Source organism: Saccopteryx leptura, chromosome 9 (assembly GCF_036850995.1).
Source record: "Saccopteryx leptura isolate mSacLep1 chromosome 9, mSacLep1_pri_phased_curated, whole genome shotgun sequence".
NCBI lineage: Eukaryota > Metazoa > Chordata > Mammalia > Chiroptera > Emballonuridae > Saccopteryx > Saccopteryx leptura.
This window is the reverse complement of record NC_089511.1, coordinates 3,342,003-3,360,310: the sequence shown is the minus strand read 5'-3', so window position 1 is coordinate 3,360,310 and position 18,308 is coordinate 3,342,003. Positions and strand designations below refer to the sequence as shown.

Sequence of the window (18,308 nt, the reverse complement as noted above, 5' to 3'; positions counted from 1 at the left end):
ACTTTTTACCTGAAAGCCAGACGTGGTGTATTGGGTGACAGAGACTAAGTAGATAAGCCTTTATAATGAGGTTTTGTGTTTATCTGACTAGAAGTTACACTGTATTTACTGTTTACGTGGCTCTGCTATCCTCTAGTGTCTCCCTGAAGACAGAACTAGGGCCTGAGGCTTACAGTTCTCCCCGCCTGTTCCCTTCTCTCTCCGGCCACTCCCCCAGGTGCCTTAATGGACTCTCTCCCGTCCTGTAAATGTTGGTGCTTCTCAGGGTTCCATTTTAGGCTCTCTCTCACTCTCTGTATACTCTTTAAAAAGTCATCTCAACCCCTACCCTGGCTTTTTCTTGCCATTTGTATCCTGAGCACTCCCAAATTTGTTTTTCTGAGATGTTCTCTCCAAATCGTTTTTAAATTATCTTTTATTATACACTGTGTGAACTATGGGATTCTTTCATTTGCAATACTCTGTATTTACTGCTTGACATAAGATGGCTCCCCTCTTCATCTCGAATTTGTCACTTGAAAATTAAAATCTGTTTATAAGTTTTTGTATGGGTTATTTAATGCTAACATATTTATGTTTTCTGGGTGGCTTCTACCTGCCTCTCTGCGGTCAGGGCAACTCTGCTCCCTCCCGGTTCCATGATCTCCTACACTTCACGTGTGCGGTCAGGGCAACTCTGCTCCCTCCCGGTTCCATGATCTCCTACACTTCACGTGTATACCTTACGATGGACAGCCTTCCGTTTGCCCTTGAAAGGAAAAGGTCATGCTCTTGTACAGTAAAGGATGAAAAGTTGAGAATGTTGATGTCAGAATAGTATAGGCCACGTGAAAACAGTTACACAAAAAATACTTTAAGATCATACCTTTTAGAGCTAAATAAATTAAAATACATCAGAACATTACAGACTATATCACACAGTTCAGAAAGCTTAGTGATCCCAACTCAAATCTTTCTCTGCCTTTCAATTCTGTGAAATTTCAGTTCTGTGAACTTTCATCCACTCATTTGTATTTCTACTGGTGGGCAAGGGAGCACTGCTACTTTTAAAAGAAAAAAAGAAAAGTCTACACTACTAAAAGCACCTGGAAAAGGGCCCTGGCCGGTTGGCTCAGCGGTTGAGTCTCGGCCTGGTGTGTGGAAGTCCCGGGTTTGATTCCTGGCCAGGGCACACAGGAGAAGCACCCATTGCTTCTCCACCCCTCCCCCTCTCCTTTCTCTCTGTCTCTCTCTTTCCCTCCCACAGCCAAGGCTCCATTGGAGCAAAGTTGGCCCCAGGCACTGAGGACGGCTCCCTGGCCTCCACCTCAGGAGCTAGAATGGCTCCAGATGCAATGGAGCGACGCCCCAGATGGGCAGAGTGTCACCTCCTGGTGGGCATGCCGGGTGGATCCCAGTTGGGTGCATGTGGGAGTCCGTCTGACGGCCTCCCCGCTTCTCACTTCAGAAAAAAAAAAAAGCACCTGGAAAAGAATGACAGGTGTTGTATTGTCCTTTGTGTACTCAGTCGAACTGATGGTTTTACTCTCTGGTATTCATCAATTCCAATTATTATACAAAGGTCTAGTTGCACTAAATACTCTTGCAAGCTGCCAATTTGTATAAAATGCACACAAAGTGTAGTCCCAGTAGATCAATAGATCTTAAAGAGGGATCCTCAAGCCACCAGCATGCCTCTCAGGCTGTCTATTTTCTTTATATTCTTTATTTTTCTCTTTCTCAGACTGGATCATCTCGGTTTTGTTGACGCTTTCCTCTGACAATTTAAATTTGCTGTTGAGCCACTCAAGTGACTTTTTAACTTGTTGTTGAACTCTAGAAGTTGGGTGTTTTAGAGTGTGTCATATCTTTATTGATAGTCTGTTTTGATAGTCCTCATCATTTCCTTGAGTTCTTCAGACATGACATCCTCCAGTTCTTTGAATATATTATATTTATAATAGCTGAGTTAAAGTTGTAGCCTACTGAGTCAAACATCAAGGGTTCCTTCGGATCAATTTCTATTGACTGCTTTCTTTTTTTTTCCTTTGTATGGCCTATACTTTCCTGTTTGTATGTGTTATAATTTTTTTGTGGGAAACTAGACATTTTAAATAAAGTGTTTGTTAACCCTGGGAATCACTCTCTTGGGGCTGTTGTTGCTCTTTGCTGTTGCTGCTGCTGCTGCTGCTGGTGGTGCAGTGACTTTTCCAGACGGACACTGTGAAGTCTGTTGTGTGTAGTCACTGAAGTCTCTGCTGACCTAATGGTCGGTGCGGACTGGAGAGAGGCTTCCTTAAATGAAAGATTGGGGGAGAGATTAGTCCTCCTCAGGCTCTTATCTGGAAACACTGCACGTGTGTGGCCTGCTGGATTCCCAGGAACATGTCAGAGCTTCTCAAAGATTTGGTCTGCTTCTCATTAGCCCAAACTGATAGCACAGCTTCAATATAAGCAATTGCTAAAGATTGTTCTTAGCAGACAGTCCGGTGTGATAGGACTGTTCGCACAGAGCAAGTGCTCCATCTGGCAATATAAAGAGCTTCTGAGAATGGCACTTTTCGGGTAGCTGCCAGTCAGATAGTGACAGCCCCGTTGGGAGAACTGCTTGAAATATTTACCCTTAGGTAATACACAGCAGAGCTTGGAAATTGCCGATAAAATGACTCACTTGCTTTTCAAGGCTTAACCATTCCTTTTTTATTGCAGCCCTTTGGAGTAAACCAGCCTGGCCCTTACATCATGTATACGACTGTAGATGCAAATGGACATCTGAAAAACGGTTCAGGTAAGACCAGACACAGTGTTCTCGGTGCTTGAAAACGCCATTAGTTAGTTGATCATTGGCAGGGTAACCTGGAGGGCAAAAATCACCGTGTTCTCATACCCTCTATAAAGTCTTCATTTTTCACATTATACTTCGTCTTTTTATTATTTACATCCATGGATTCCAAAAGGTCCTCATGAAAAATATATTAACGTTGATTCTACCGTATATCCCCATGGTGATGGAGCAGGTCATTATCCTTGTTTCTCAGAGGAAGTATCAGAGATTGAGAGGAGTCACTCGAGTTATCTTGATCCAGTTGTGAAGTGGTCAATCAGTTAACAAAGCTCATCTTAGGAGAGGAGTAAAATGGGGAATCCAGTCTACAACCTAAACAAACCCTAGTTTTTTCCTAGTGGAAGAGAAGCTAGAATTTTACATAGAGGTGGTTTTTATACCTGATCATGAAACATCTGGTTATACCTTTGAGTGAGTGACAAGGGCACTGCAATCAGGACAGAGAGGAAGCAAGGCCGGGCGGAGCTGCGTGCTGCTGACCGCCAGCCGGTGGCGAGGATGAGGGCCAGTCGCAGCAGCACAGCTGCAGTCACTTCCTTCCCCACGTCCCCACACGTGAACATGCTTCCTGGAGACGCCTAGAGCCCTGACCATGAACAAGTATAGACAGAGGTGCTTTCATCCTCCATTTTTATGGACCCAAAAATAAGGAAAAACTCATTATATGGTAGGAGGAAAGGAGGGAAGAGATGGAATAGCTCTAAGCAGTAACTGAAATATCCTCTTGATGTAATTATAAAAATTGAATGATTAAATGCATGAATGAATTACAAGACATACAGAAAGTCTGAGAAACTATGAGAAAGTTTGCAAATTATTCAGCTGTTCAGCAATTAGAAATCCCATCTGCACAGATGTAAATGAGTGCAAAGACATACTCTGAAAAATCAAAGAAGGGAAGAAATTGCAGTGCCAACAAAAATGAAAGGTTTGCTTCATGAAATCCTATTTACAGCCTGATTTCTAGCACAATATTCCAGTCACTGTGGATCTTAGCCCTGAAGGAAGATGGCTGCCTGGCAGCCTCGGGAGCAAAGAGTGGGGAAAGGAGTGTCGTTTGTCTGTCCTACGGTCTTTGCTAGCAGATGTTTTGTCATCCACAAGTGGTTATAAATAATTCAGCAAGCCCGCTCTGCTGTGCAAGTATATTTGGTACAAAGGAATTTGATTAAAATCTCATTCATCATTCAGTAATACCATGGACGTATTCCTTCTCATTCCCGTAGTCTTACTTAAGGACTTGACTGCTTTCAGTATCGACGTTTTTCTCTGTCAGTCGGGCACCACACAAACCATAGGAAGCGACTGTGAGCTACTGTCAGGGCGAAAATTCACAGATCCATTCTGCACACCACGCCGTAAACGAGGAGCACACTGAACAAGTGCAAGAAGGAAATAAAAGTCTTAAGACGATTTTCTCACGCATGCTTAAATAAAATACGGTCAATACAGAAGTCACTGTACCTTGAGTCTAAAATTGAAAAATAGAATTTGAAAAAAACTATGTTCTTCATCTCCTTAATTTTTCACCAGTCCCTATTATTAAATTCATTAGAATACAGAATCAAGTAAAATCAAATACATAAATTTAAAGAACAGAGGTACTGATTTAATTACAAATCATATTTTTAGCAACTTAGTCATAGACATTTGCTTTTCTGAGGTTAGGTCTACCCTGCAATAACTGCTAAACTTGTATTCTTGTGTGCTTTTTCCATGATAAACTGGACTTTTTTTTTTTTTTTTTTTGTATTTTTCTGAAGCCGGAAATGTGGAGAGACAGACAGACTCCCGCATACGCCCGACCGGGATCCACCTGGCACGCCCACCAGGGGCGATGCTCTGCCCACCAGGGGGCGATGCTCTGCCCCTCCGGGGCGTCGCTCTGCCGTGACCAGAGCCACTCTAGCGCCTGGGGCAGAGGCCAAGGAGCCATCCCCAGCGCCCGGGCCATCTCTGCTCCAATGGAGCCCTGGCTGCGGGAGGGGAAGAGAGAGACAGAGAGGAAGGAGGGGGGGGTGGAGAAGCAGATGGGCGCTTCTCCTATGTGCCCTGGCCGGGAATCAAACCCGGGTCCCCCGCACGCCAGGCCAACGCTCTACCGCTGAGCCAACCGGCCAGGGCCTAAACTGGACTTTCTAGACCAGGAAGACAGGAGGACAAGAGGCCACAAAGAAATGAGTACATGGTGCAGAGCCGGGTGACATTGTGCCCGTTCCACAGAGCACTCGGAGCTCCCCACGCTCCTCCCACAGAGCGCTCGGAGCTCCCCACGCTCCTCCCACAGAGCGCTCGGAGCTCCCCACGCTCCTCCCACAGAGACCTGAATTATTTTCTCAAAAATGATCAAATGCTGATCCACGATAAACATTCAGAGTTTGTCTACATGGAAATCACCCTGAAAGATACGGACTATTTTATTGTTAAACATGTTTCAGACATAAAAGTATTTTCTTTCTTTATTCACATTAACTAGAGTTTTCTCATTAACCATGTATTTTTCTAAGATTTTTTTAAATATTATTTTTTAGAAAGAGAGAGGGAAAAGAAGGAAGAGAGAGAAGGAAAAGAGAGAGTGAGAAGCGTCAACTCATAGTTGCTTCAATTTAGTTGTTCATTGTTTGCTTCTTGTATATGCCTTGACCAGAGGATTCAGGCTGAGCCAGTGACCCCTTGCTCAAGCCAGGACCTTGGGCTCATGTTGATGATCCCGCATTCAAGCTGGATGAGCCCCACTCAAGCCTGCAACCTTGAGGTTTCAAACAGGGGACTTTAGTATTCTAGGTCAGTGCTCTGTCCACTGTGCCACCACCGGTCAGGCTAATCACATATTGTTTTTAAGTGAAAATAAGATGGCTTTGACTCTAAGGCAGATTACTAATATAAAAATTGCAACTCTGTTTCTGCTGGTTTTTAGCAAAATGACTGCAACTTTGATGTTATAGTTTATATAATAGATTATAATTGTATCATAGAGTCCACCAACTTTATCTACAGTAGAAAAAATACAAAATTCTTCAACTCCAACAGTAGCCAGTATGAAAAATAATCACCATTCCCAAGCTATAAACATTAAAGGATCACTTTTTGAGAACCTTGAAATAATTTTAGTTCATTCTCTGCATATTTTAAGTGGAAAAACATAAACATAAAGTTGAGGGAAACTCGAGCATCCTTCCAGTGGTTGGCAAACCGTGGCTCGTGAGACACATGCGGCTCTTTGGCCCCTTGAGTGCGGGTGCGAAGGCCAGCTTAGGAGCACCTTAATTAAGTTAGTAACAATGTACCTGCCTATATAGTTTAAATTTTAAAAATTTGGCTCTCAAAAGAAATTTTAATCATTGTCCTGTTGATATTTGGCTCTGTTGACTAATGAGTTTGCCGACCACTGGCCTAGACCAATGTTCCCACTGGTTTCATTTAGTTGCTCTGGTATTTTTGTATAACTTGGCCAGTGGCCTGAAATTTAGTATAGTCATTGTTCTTTACATGAAATATTTGTTATTTTTAAATTTTCATTTCGTGAGCAAGTTATTAACCATTATAATAAACTTTACTTAATTATATATATTCATAAAAGTAATTGAGAATGTGAATACTACTTAATTTATTTCAAGAGTTTATATATATATATATATATATATATATTTTTTTTTTTTTTTTTTTTTTTTTTTGTATTTTTCTGAAGCTGGAAACGGGGAGAGACAGCCAGACAGACTCCCGCATGCGCCCGACCGGGATCCACCCGGCACGCCCACCAGGGGTGACGCTCTGCCCACCAGGGGGCGATGCTCTGCCCCTCTGGGGCGTCGCTCTGCCACAACCAGAGCCACTCTAGCGCCTGGGGCAGAGGCCAAGGAGCCATCCCCAGCGCCCGGGCCATCCTTGCTCCGATGGAGCCTTGGCTGCGGGAGGGGAGAGAGAGACAGAGAGGAAGGGGTGGGGGTGGAGAAGCAAATGGGTGCTTCTCCTATGTGCCCTGGCCAGGAATCGAACCTGGGTCCCCCGCATGCCAGGCCGACGGTCTACCGCTGAGCCAACCGGCCAGGGCCAAGAGTTTATATTTTTAAAAATCAGTAAACAATCTGAAATAGGCCTGATTGCCCATTTCTTGCCAAAATTCTCAACAGAAACCAAATTCAACAGTACATTGAAAGGATTACATACCATGATTAGTGGGATTTATACCAGGGATGCAAGAGCGATTCAACATTCACAAAATAATTAATGTGATGTCTCACATTAACCAAGCCAAGGGTAAAAATCAAATTGTTGTCTCAACTGATGCAGAAAAACCACTGGAAAAAATTCAACGTCCATTTATGATTAAAACTCTCAACAAAGTGGATATAGAAGGAATGAACCTCAACTAGACAAGGGCCAGGTGCGAAAAGCCCTCAGCTGACATCATATTCAATGGTGAAAAGCTGAGAGCTTTTCTTCTAAGGTCAGGAACAAAACAAGGATGCCCACTCTCACGACTGTTATGCAATGTAGTACTGAAAGTCCCAGCCACAGCAATCAGACAAGAAAAAGAAATAAAGACATCAGATTGGAAATGAAGTAAAATGTCACTATTTGTAAAGGAGAGTGGGAGGGAGGGGAGGGGATAGATGGAGGGATGAATGGAGATAGATAGATCATTTAACAAGTACAGTGTTGGGGACATCAGGTTCTGGTCCAACATGTAAAGGACTTAGAAGTCACACTCCCACCCTCACACTACCCCCCCACCAAAAAAAGATGAACAAAGTGAAAATCAACAATTCTTAGATCCATCAGAGAATTGAAGACACAGGACAAACCACTGCCCCTAAAACCAGAAATATAGGCAAATACAGACTCATAACTGCCCAAAGCGGAGCCACAGCTGGGCGGGGACACTCGGGAGGGTAACTGACTAATTGCTGGAGAGTGAGTCTGAGACTGGTAGTCAGAGATTAGAAGCTGGAGGCCCAGTCTTGGGGGACCCCACCCTTTCGTGATTCTACCTCTAGGCACCACACCAGTTCTCAGGGTCAGGATGTGAAGAGTCCCCTTTGCTTCTGTCGGGGTGGGCGGAAATAGACATTTGTAAATACTCCCTGTGCTACTGTTCTTAACAGAGGTCTGTCCACACACAAAGTTATTGTACCCAAGCCTAACCAGCCTGGTTTGCCAGAGCCTGCCTGGCTTGAGGGAAGTGGGTCTTCCTGTCTCACCTGTGCAGGTGGCAGAGGGTGAGGGGCAGGGACTGCAGGAGCAGCTGTGAGGGTCACATCCCAGAGTCACAGGCTCAGTGAGGGACTTGACGTAATCACAGGACTATGGAACACCCCACCCCGTATCTTACCACCCCATCACTGCAGCTCCTGTGTGACAACAGCGAGTTAACAGCTGAGCACGGCTCAGCCCTCCTTAAAGAGGGGTCTCTCAGGAAACCGAAAGAGAAGACACAAAGGCCCCTAGAGGGAAGTGTAGCCTCTGGACCTGCAGCGCGGCAACCAGGAAGTGCAGCCTGACCACAGCCGGCAACAGGAGACCGGTCACCGCAGTTCCTGCTCCTCGACACCCTCGTGCCCAGCTGGTAACAGAAACGAGGGCGGCTGCAGCTCAGCGGCTCCCTCGAGTCAAGTTCTCGTGCTAACAAAAACTATTGTACGCGGCATGCTAAAAGGCAAAACACAACCCACCCACAGTTTGAACAGATAAAGCAAACATCAGAACCGGATTCGGTTATGACGAGAGATTATGGAAGTGTGAGACCGGGAATTTGAAATAACTGATTAATACCTTAAGGGCTCACAGGGCACGACAGCGTGCTGGACACCACACGCCCCGTGGTAGAAATGGAGGTCCCTCTGATGGGTTCAGTGGCAGCTCCAACGGGACCGGGAACCAGCGAGCTGGAAGCTGTCAGTCGAAACTCCCCTCTGTCCCCCAAAAAAGCAAAAGGGGAAAACGACTGAAAAATGCAGCTCACTGCAAGGGACACGGCCCTGTAAACTGCTGCAGGAATGGCCCCCAGGAGCCCCCTATGTGGACTGCGTCACCAAGGGGGTGTCAGGGAACGGGACACGTGGAACCTCGATAAGCTGTCACACCCGAGGCCTCCCCCTGGGCGCTGGCCTGTGACTGCAGGTGGATTCGCGGTCCACCCCACCCCTCCCCACCCCCCAGTGAACGAAGACCCGCTCAGCTGCCCGCGGCCACGCCAGGGGGCCGCCCGCCCACAGGACCAGAGCATCAGAATCAGTCCCTTATAGCACAGTGAGTCATTGCTGAAACAGTGCACCTGCTTGGCTTTGGAGCCAGACGTGAGGAAGTGCACAGAGCTGGACCTGGGACCGTGGGGAAGAGTCTGTGCTCGGGAAGTGCAGGCCGAGTGGACAGGACGGACGGACGGAAGCGGAGGGGCAGCGGCGAGAGGCCCTGGTTTAGGAGACTGCACGTCGCCTGTCACCACCCTGATCCGGCCTCTGGGGAGGGCTGCGTGCGAAGGAAGCGGCGCTGGTCACGCAGAAAGCACAGGTGCCTCTGTGTCGTGTGTCTGTTGACGGCCACGCAGTCGCCTCCAGGTCTCTCCCAGCTGACTAACACGTGACAGCCACCTGCTCTAGTGAGCACTGACTTCAGGTCACGTGTTAGTAAAAACAGCCTGTCTTAGAGTTTGGGACTAGACGCCTCCTGTCACCGCGGGTTTGTGATGTAGCTCTGCATCCCTCCCGCAGCACAGCTAAGCGGTGTGCTCCCTGCTGATCGCTCGTGGCTGCAGAAATCACAGCTCACAGGGACGCGCGGGGCCACGGGGCGGCACCCAGCGAGGCAGGGGTCTCCCGCACGGACACAGAGCGGGTCTTCCCCCACAGGGACACGGGCGGGTCTCCCCCCACAGGGACACGGGCGGGTCTCCCCCCACAGGGACACGGGCGGGTCTCCCCCCACAGGGACACGGGCGGGTCTCCCGCACGGACACAGAGCGGGTCTCCCCCCACAGGGACACGGGCGGGTCTCCCCCCACAGGGACACGGGCGGGTCTCCCCCCACAGGGACACAGGCGGGTCTCCCGCACGGACACAGAGCGGGTCTCCCCCCACAGGGACACGGGCGGGTCTCCCCCCACAGGGACACAGAGCGGGTCTCCCCCCACAGGGACATGGAGCAGGTCTCCCGCACGGACACAGAGCGGGTCTTCCCCCACAGGGACACGGGCGGGTCTCCCGCACGGACACAGAGCGGGTCTCCCCCCACAGGGACACGGGCGGGTCTCCCCCCACAGGGACACGGGCGGGTCTCCCCCCACAGGGACACGGGCGGGTCTCCCCCCACAGGGACACGGGCGGGTCTCCCCCCACAGGGACACGAGCGGGTCTCCCCCCACAGGGACACGGGCGGGTCTCCCCCCACAGGGACATGGAGCAGGTCTCCCCCCCACAGGGACACGGGCGGGTCTCCCCCCACAGGGACACGGGCGGGTCTCCCCCCACAGGGACACAGAGCGGGTCTCCCCCCACAGGGACACAGAGCGGGTCTCCCCCCACAGGGACACGGGCGGGTCTCCCCCCACAGGGACACAGAGCGGGTCTCCCCCCACAGGGACACAGAGCGGGTCTCCCCCCACAGGGACACGGGCGGGTCTCCCCCCACAGGGACACGGAGCGGGTCTCCCCCCACAGGGACACAGGCGGGTCTCCCACACGGACGGACACAGAGCGGGTCTCCCCCCACAGGGACACGGGCGGGTCTCCCCCCACAGGGACACGGAGTGGGTCTCCCCCCACAGGGACACGGGCGGGTCTCCCCCCACAGGGACACAGCACTCAGGCGTGACATGCCGTCCCCGTCCTCTCGTTTCTACCGCACTGCCCACTTTGGAAACCAGCGTTTGTCTTTTCAGTCCTAAGATGACACTGTCACATAACTGCACGTCACCCCCCTGGGGACCACTGACTAGGCAGCAACGCCGGGCAGCCGGGCTCCGGGAGAGCCAGGCCGTGTCTCATCGTCTCCCTCTGCGTCACTCTTCACGTGCGCTGGGTGGCCGTGATCACCTCCATGACACTCTGGGGTGCATGAAGCTACAGAAAACAAGTTATCCAATCAAAATGCTCAGTTTCCTTGGGGAGTTCCACGTGGAGTTACCACATAAACTGTCAGTAAGAAACAAAACTATGTCGCACAAAAAGTAGCAGCATTATTCATAATAGCCAGAAAGTGTGGACAAGCCAAATGCCTATCAACAAACAAGTGAGTAAACAAAGTGGGGCATGTCCGTACAGTGGGGTGTCACCCAGTCATAGAGACGAAGCCTGGGGAATGTCATCAGAGTGTAAGAAGCGTGTCCGTACAGTGGGGTGTCACCCAGTCATAGAGACGAAGCCTGGCGAACGTCATCAGAGTGTAAGAAGCGTGTCCGTACCGTGGGGTGTCACCCAGTCATAGACGAAGCCTGGTGAACGTCATCAGAGTGTAAGAAGCGTGTCCGTACCGTGGGGTGTCACCCAGTCATAGACGAAGCCTGGTGAACGTCATCAGAGTGTAAGAAGCGTGTCCGTACCGTGGGGTGTCACCCAGTCATAGACGAAGCCTGGTGAACGTCATCAGAGTGTAAGAAGCGTGTCCGTACCGTGGGGTGCCACCCAGTCATAGACGAAGCCTGGTGAACGTCATCAGAGTGTAAGAAGCGTGTCCGTACCATGGGGTGTCACCCAGTCATAGAGACGAAGCCTGGTGAACGTCATCAGAGTGTCAGAAGCCAGACGCAATAGGATTCCGTGTGTATGAAATGTCCAGAACAGGCGAATCCACAGACAGACAGGAACTGGGGTGGGGTCAGGTGACCAGGAACTGTGTGGGCAGGGGAGGGGGGAAGAAGTGAGGAGGACTGCTAATGTGCAGGGGTTCCTTTGGGCTGACGAGGAGAGTCTGGAGGTAAGGGTAACTATGCTAAAACCCCCTGAATTCTACACTTTAAAGTGTAGAGTTTGTGGCATGTGAATTATACATCAATTTAACCAAAAAAAGACTTTATACCTGGGAAGCAGGTTGATGGGTTACCACAGCTCAACACCAGGGTTCCCAGTCTCCCAATTTGTTCCGAAGAGAATTTAGAAAAGGTTCCATGAAAAAATTAGTGTCTTATTATATTTCAGGAATAATTTCAGGTTGAAATTCAGCCTAAAGGAAAAAAATATATGATGAATGATTATTTAATCAAAATATCCACTAACATTTGCATAGTGCTTTGTAGTGTTCAAAGCGCTTTTATAGACAGTAAAAGTTAATTATCACTGTTTGTAATCGCCTCACCAAATCCATGTGGTAGGTGGTATTGTAATTCTAATTTTACAGATGAAGAAGCTTTCAAGTTACACTTTTCTGTGTTATCTTGAAGCATCCCCAGGTCAAGGTTTGTCTCTTTCACCTCCATGGAAAAGGCAGACCGTGTGCATTCGGTAAATGTTTAGCTCAGTGAAAGATGAATAACTTAAGGCTTAGGGAGGGCAAGGCTTCCTAAGGCTCAAACAAAGCCGTGTTAGAAGACTGTGTATTGCAGTCAAATCCCACAAGCTTTTCCCAACACCACATCCCAAGCCTCCTGTGTTAGGGAACACATTGGTTCAAGTTCCGGGCTTTAAGCTGATAACATTATTATTCAGAGCCCAAGTGGGTGTCTTCCAGAATAATCACTGCGACGGCATGTAATGAGACCTCAAGGAAAACTAAAGTTAAACAATTACACCTTGTTATTTATTACCAAAACAATTATACCTTCTTATTTATTCGGGCAGCTGCAACAGACATTTACCAAGAGTCTAGTGTCAGCCGGTGTGCTGTGTTCCGCCCTGGGGACGGCATGGAAGGTCACCAGACGGACGGGGAAACTCCCAGACTTGTCTTTCCATGGAGTCCCTCCCACGTGGGGCATCCCTGTGCCCTCCTCAGGTGTCAGGGAGCTGAGCGCAGACTCAGTTCAGATACCTCACGGCCACCCAGCAGCTACCAGGGGAAGAGGTCAGCCACTGTGTTCAGGCGTTTTCCATGAACAGCTCCACTCCTGACTTCTGAAACACAGCAAGTCAGCATTTGAGCATGAAGCCTCACTCATTCTCCAGATACTGTTCACTTAGGACGACACGGGGTCTTCCTTACGGAGCCACGTTGTAGAGCAGCTGGTAACAGCAGGTACATTCAAAGGTGCTAACCACCCTCTACACGCGCCGTGCCTTTTGGTGACGGCAGCCTATTGCTTGTTCTTCAGCTGATCAGTAAGTAAGACTCTTACAAACCAGGAGTATTTCTGCAGTGACCTGAAGTTAACATGGGTCTCAGGTTGATAATCTGATCACAGATTGATAAGATGCCCCCTAGGCAGCAGAGTACCCGATACGTAGCAGGTGCTCAGTACCCATAGAATAAACCTGATTCACCGCCGTTTCCACGATGACTGGGAATCCCTCTCATGCTGGAAACAAGATCTTCCCAGAGTCCAAGCGCCACGATGTGCCTTTGTCACACACACCAACAGAAGTGTCACCGCCAAGCAGAGGACAGCTGCTGCTTTCTGCTTTCCATGTGGGTGGCCATCCATTTAATTCAAATCAATGAATTTTAAAACAAAATTAAGAAGCTAGAATTTAGTAAATGTTTTAAATGTCAAGACTCATGGCCTGAAAAGTATCCAGATTTTACAGTTAAAACCAATATTTTTTATTATCCTCAGTAAGACTTTCTTTGGCTTCTCCTCACCCTCCGAATCCATCCCCCCATGCACCCCCACTTCTGAGCCCCGTGTCAGAGTGCATGGCTGTGGAGAGCCAGGGAAGGCCGCCTGGTGACTGCGGGAGCCTTTGGCAATGACTGTGTCCGGTGTATAGGAATTAGCTGTCTCCCTGTAGCTGGCCAAACTCTTCAGCAACGGATTTCAATGTTAAAAAGTCACTGTTTGAGCACATTTTATAACTTGTTTTCTTTCGCTACTATTCTATCATAGTTGATCATTTATTAAGAAGAAGGTCACCATTGTAGTGCTAGAAATTATTGTACTGTAACAGCTCTGATATTCACAGTATCCAAATACTCAGGACACTGGGGTCTCAGATCAAAGCAGATGTTTTGATAAGAAGCCTCTAAGGACACCTGAATTTGTTTCCACTGAATCAGGATACACATATATAGCATTTGACTTGCAGGTTCTCTTCTGTACAGTGTGCGTGTACATTGTTCGGCGCTTGAACACTTTGTTTTATTTAACATCAGGGAAAAGATTATATTATCAGAGCAGACCGTACACACCAATTTACTTGGTAGGCTTTTTGTGACAAGGATATCTAATTTGATAAACATGAACAATGAGCCTTATCATAGTCGATAATGCAAACTGTTAACCAGATTGGCACTGAGGTACAAGGGAGCGTGATCGCTGTTAGAGCTGGGAGAGTTCAACGGCTGTATCAGACCCACTCTGGAAGCTGTGAAAACAGACCAGCAGCAAAGGAAAGCAAGTGTGATGTATTTCCAATGTTTTACTTTTACCATTTATCAAAGTCTTTTAACCCACTGATTTTAATGGAATCCTAAACATTCTTGAAAACCTTGTTGTGAGAAAAACATACCTCAGCACCTGGAACAGTCTCTCTCCTTTTATTGCCTTGTTCCAACAGGAGGACAGGTCGCATGTCAGTCACCTAATGAGTGAAGGATACACTGGTTCAGGGGACCTCTCAGTTCCAGAGCGAAGACTCAAGGCAGACACGACCCTGAATCAGGAGCGTGCTTCTCTCAGGAAGCTGGGAAATTGGAAACAGGCCATTAAAGAGTACATTCCAATTAGTGAGAGGGAACAGGACTGGCCAAATCACTTTTATATCAGAGTCCCTCCGTAACGAAGTAGAATTAGTGTTAAATCTGTTTATGAAGATACTTTCCTTGGCTTCGTTTTTCTTCAACTCTGCCGTTTGTGTTGTTATTCAGTTTGCCATTGTCAGTATTGCAGATTCTCCTCCCAGAGAAACAAAGTGTCCCCTTATAGACTCATATCGTTTCTTACACGTGTGTTACATAATTTAACACACATGCCACGTGGCACAAAACCATGATGTTCCCTTGAACTCTCTGGAATGAACCAGAGAACCTGAGCTCCCCGTGCAGGTCCAGGGCCAGCCCACATCCAGAGCACAGCTTTTCCGTGCTCAGGCCCCGAGTGGATATAGTTGGGTCAAAGATCGAAGAGCAACAAGGAAAACCAGCCTCATCGCCCAGAAGACGTGCTCAGACAGCCCAGGCTCCGGGTGTAGAATGGGGACATCACAGAGGTACCCCACAGCCCTAAAGCACGGCCCTAGCGCCTGGATCTACAAAACCAGCAAATGCCACGCTAGCCGGAATGACTCTATAGAACATGTTGCAGACCCCCACCCAGATCAGGTCCTCAGACCCCACATGTACATGTCCAAACGAGAAAAGGAAGGACCGCTGGCCTGGGAGAGGGCTCCTCTGTGTCATCAGGAGTCCTTTTTATAGAGCAGGAAGACCAAGCTCACACTCTGTTTTCACCCGGAACGGGGCTCGAGGTGATGATGAAGGGTGTGGGGTTTGAAATGAGGCTGCCAGAGCCCGCGCCCAGCTCCCCCACGTAGTGGTGTGTGGTGGGCCAGCCCGCGGAGCCTCGGTCTCCCGGTGAGAATGCGGAGATAGAGCACCTGCCCCCACACGGTTACTGTTAATGGGCTGAAACAATGTGGAAGGAGCGCTCATCAGTCGTGAGCTGAATTCCTTCGCTGCTTCACAGAGGTGTTGTGTTTCCTGTCTGCTCCGTCCTCTGGGGTTCCTCATCACCCCTTTAATTGATGTCAGTGCAGATTGTTTCAGACTGTCACCGTGAGAAGAACAAATACTTCTCAGGACGGGTTTTCTCTCCCAAGAAGAGGCATGTTTTTTCTCTCAAGTTACATAAAACACCGGGTTGTTTGAATGTGTCCTTTTATCTCCTTTTTAAAGAGCTGATATTCTCCCTCAAGCCAGGGTAGTAAATGGGAGAGACGCTCCTGTTATAAGGCAGAGATTAGCAGAGTGGATTATAAAATCAGACCCAACCGGCTGCTGTCTACAAGAGACACACTTTAGATTCAGGGATACAAATAAGTCAAAAGTCAAAGATGAGGAAGATAATACCATGCAAAGAATAACCAAAAGAAAGCCGGAGTGCCTATTTTAACATCAGATTGTCACTAGAGATAAAGAAGGACATTCTTTTTAATTTATTGATTTGAGAGAGAGAGAGAGGATGGAGAGAGAGAAACAATGATTTGTTGTTTCACTTATTCATGCATTCAATGGCTAATTCTTGTATGTGCCCTGACTGGGGACCAAACCCACAATCTTAGTGTATCATAACAATGCTCTAACCAATTGAGGTACCTAGCCAGGGTCAAAAAGGATGTTTTATATTATTAAAAAGACCCATCCAGTGGATGTCCTGGGTTTGATTCCCCAGTCAGGGCACACATGAGAAGCGACCATCTGCTACTCTCCCCCTCCCTCTCCCTTTCCTCTCTCTCTTCTCCTCCCACAGCCAGTGCCTCAGTTGGTCCAAATGTCAGCCCCGGGTGCTGAATATAGCTTGGTTGATTCGAGCATCAGCCCCAAACAGGTGTTGCTGGGTGGACCCAGGTCAGGACACGTGTGGAAGCCTGTCTATCTTCCCTCCTCACACTTTAAAAAAGAAGAAAGAAAAATATCAATCCATAAGGAAGATATAACAACTATAAAGACATATGTATCTAACAACAGAACCCTCCCCCCAAAAGATAAGAAGAACTGAAGAGAGGAATTGATCATTCAACACTAAATGATTGGAGACTTGATACTCCACCTTCAATAACAGATCAAACAACTAGGCAGGAGATGAACAGGGAAGAGAAAATGACTGTAAACCACCGAACCCTAGCAGACACGCACAGAGCACTCCAACGAGAGCCCACATTCCTCTCACACACACACGGACACTGTCTAGGACGGACCGGACCGGACCGTACGCGAGTCATAAAACAAGCCTCACTAGCGTCACCAGGACTGAAGTCATCCCACGCATGCTCCCCAGCTACATGCGTGGATGATGTTAGAAATAAATAATTTGTAAACTCACACGTATGTGAATATTTGAAAACACACTCCTAAAAAAAACAAAAAACCAATGGGTCAAAGAAGAAAGAAATCAGAAGGGAAGCTGTCCCTCAGGTGAGCGGGAACAATCACAACATAGCAGACGGCATGGGACGCCGCGGACACAGCCTCAGAGGGAACCGTGGCCTCACGTGCCCATCGGGAAAACGAGCAGTCCGAACTCAACACTCCACCCTTCCACCTTAAGACGATGGAAAAGCAAGCTAAACCCGCAAAGCAAGCTGATGGCCAGAAGTGAGTGGGAACAGCAAAACGCAAAAGAAAAGCAATGGGACCAAAAGATGGGGTTTTTAAAGATTAACAACTTTTATAAACTGTTAGCTAGACCGGCCGAGAAAAAGAAGAAACTCAAATCACTAAGATACAAAACAGAAGAGGAGACCGCGCCCACCACCTTAGGGACGTAGGAGAGGAGCCGCGTAAGTGGCCAGGGCGCACGCGGGGAGACGCTCACCGCCCTTCACCATCAGAGAAATGAGAAGCCACTTCCCAGCCGTGACAGTGGCTGGGCTCAGACAGACGGACACTGAAGAGGCGCACAGGCCAGGGGAGATCGGAGCCCTCCTGTATTCCTGGTGGGAAGCGGAATGGCTGGGGCCCCCTTGGACAACGTGAGCCCACACCAGCGCTTGTACGCCGAGTGTCCACAGCAGCGTTCTGCACACACGGAGCACACAGCGTGGCTGCATTTATACGAGTCTCCGGGACAGGCCTGTCTGCGGAGAAGGGTGCATGGTTGCCGACAGCTGGCCAGGTAGAGGTTGGAAACCAGAGTGACTGCCGATGGGCATGGGTTTCTTCTGGGGGCAGTGAAAATGTTCTAAACCTGGATGTGGGTGGTTATGGACCAACAACTTTCTGAATGTACTCAAAACCAGTTAACCATGCACTTTAAATGAGTGACGTGGATGGTACTTGATCAGTATCTCAGTAAAGCTGTTTTCTTTAAAAAGTAAATCTTTAATGAACCAGACATTTCATTTCACATTTTTTCCTTAAAGAACACGTTCTAGCACTTGGATTGTTAACATTTGTTGTTTCAATATTTGATGAGAGCAACGTTTCCAACGATGGCTTTTTTTGCTTTTTTCTTTTCTTATAAATCCAGCTGGACAGCTCAGCCAGTCGGCACACTTGGCGCTCCAGCTCCCGTACAACGTGCTTGGTTTAGGTCGAAGTGCAAATTTTCTCGATCACCTTTATGTTGGCATTCCCCGTCCGTCTGGAGAGAAGGTGAGTAAAAACATTTTGTTTACAAATCATCTTTGTTTTTATATTCACTATTCAAGCACTTAAATTGAATCAAATTGCAATAATTTGT

The 18,308-nt window shown here is 48.1% G+C and overlaps 1 protein-coding gene across 1 annotated transcript in view; it reads left to right on the top strand.

Annotated features, from left to right (window-relative positions):
* ITFG1 (integrin alpha FG-GAP repeat containing 1) overlaps positions 1 to 18,308 on the top strand; it is a 123,015-nt gene that overhangs the window by 97,634 nt on the left and 7,073 nt on the right. The window contains exons 14-15 of the mRNA XM_066349914.1: positions 2,689 to 2,767; positions 18,096 to 18,220. Coding sequence (XP_066206011.1) covers positions 2,689 to 2,767; positions 18,096 to 18,220 — 204 coding nt within the window. The remainder of the gene's footprint in view (positions 1 to 2,688; positions 2,768 to 18,095; positions 18,221 to 18,308) is intronic.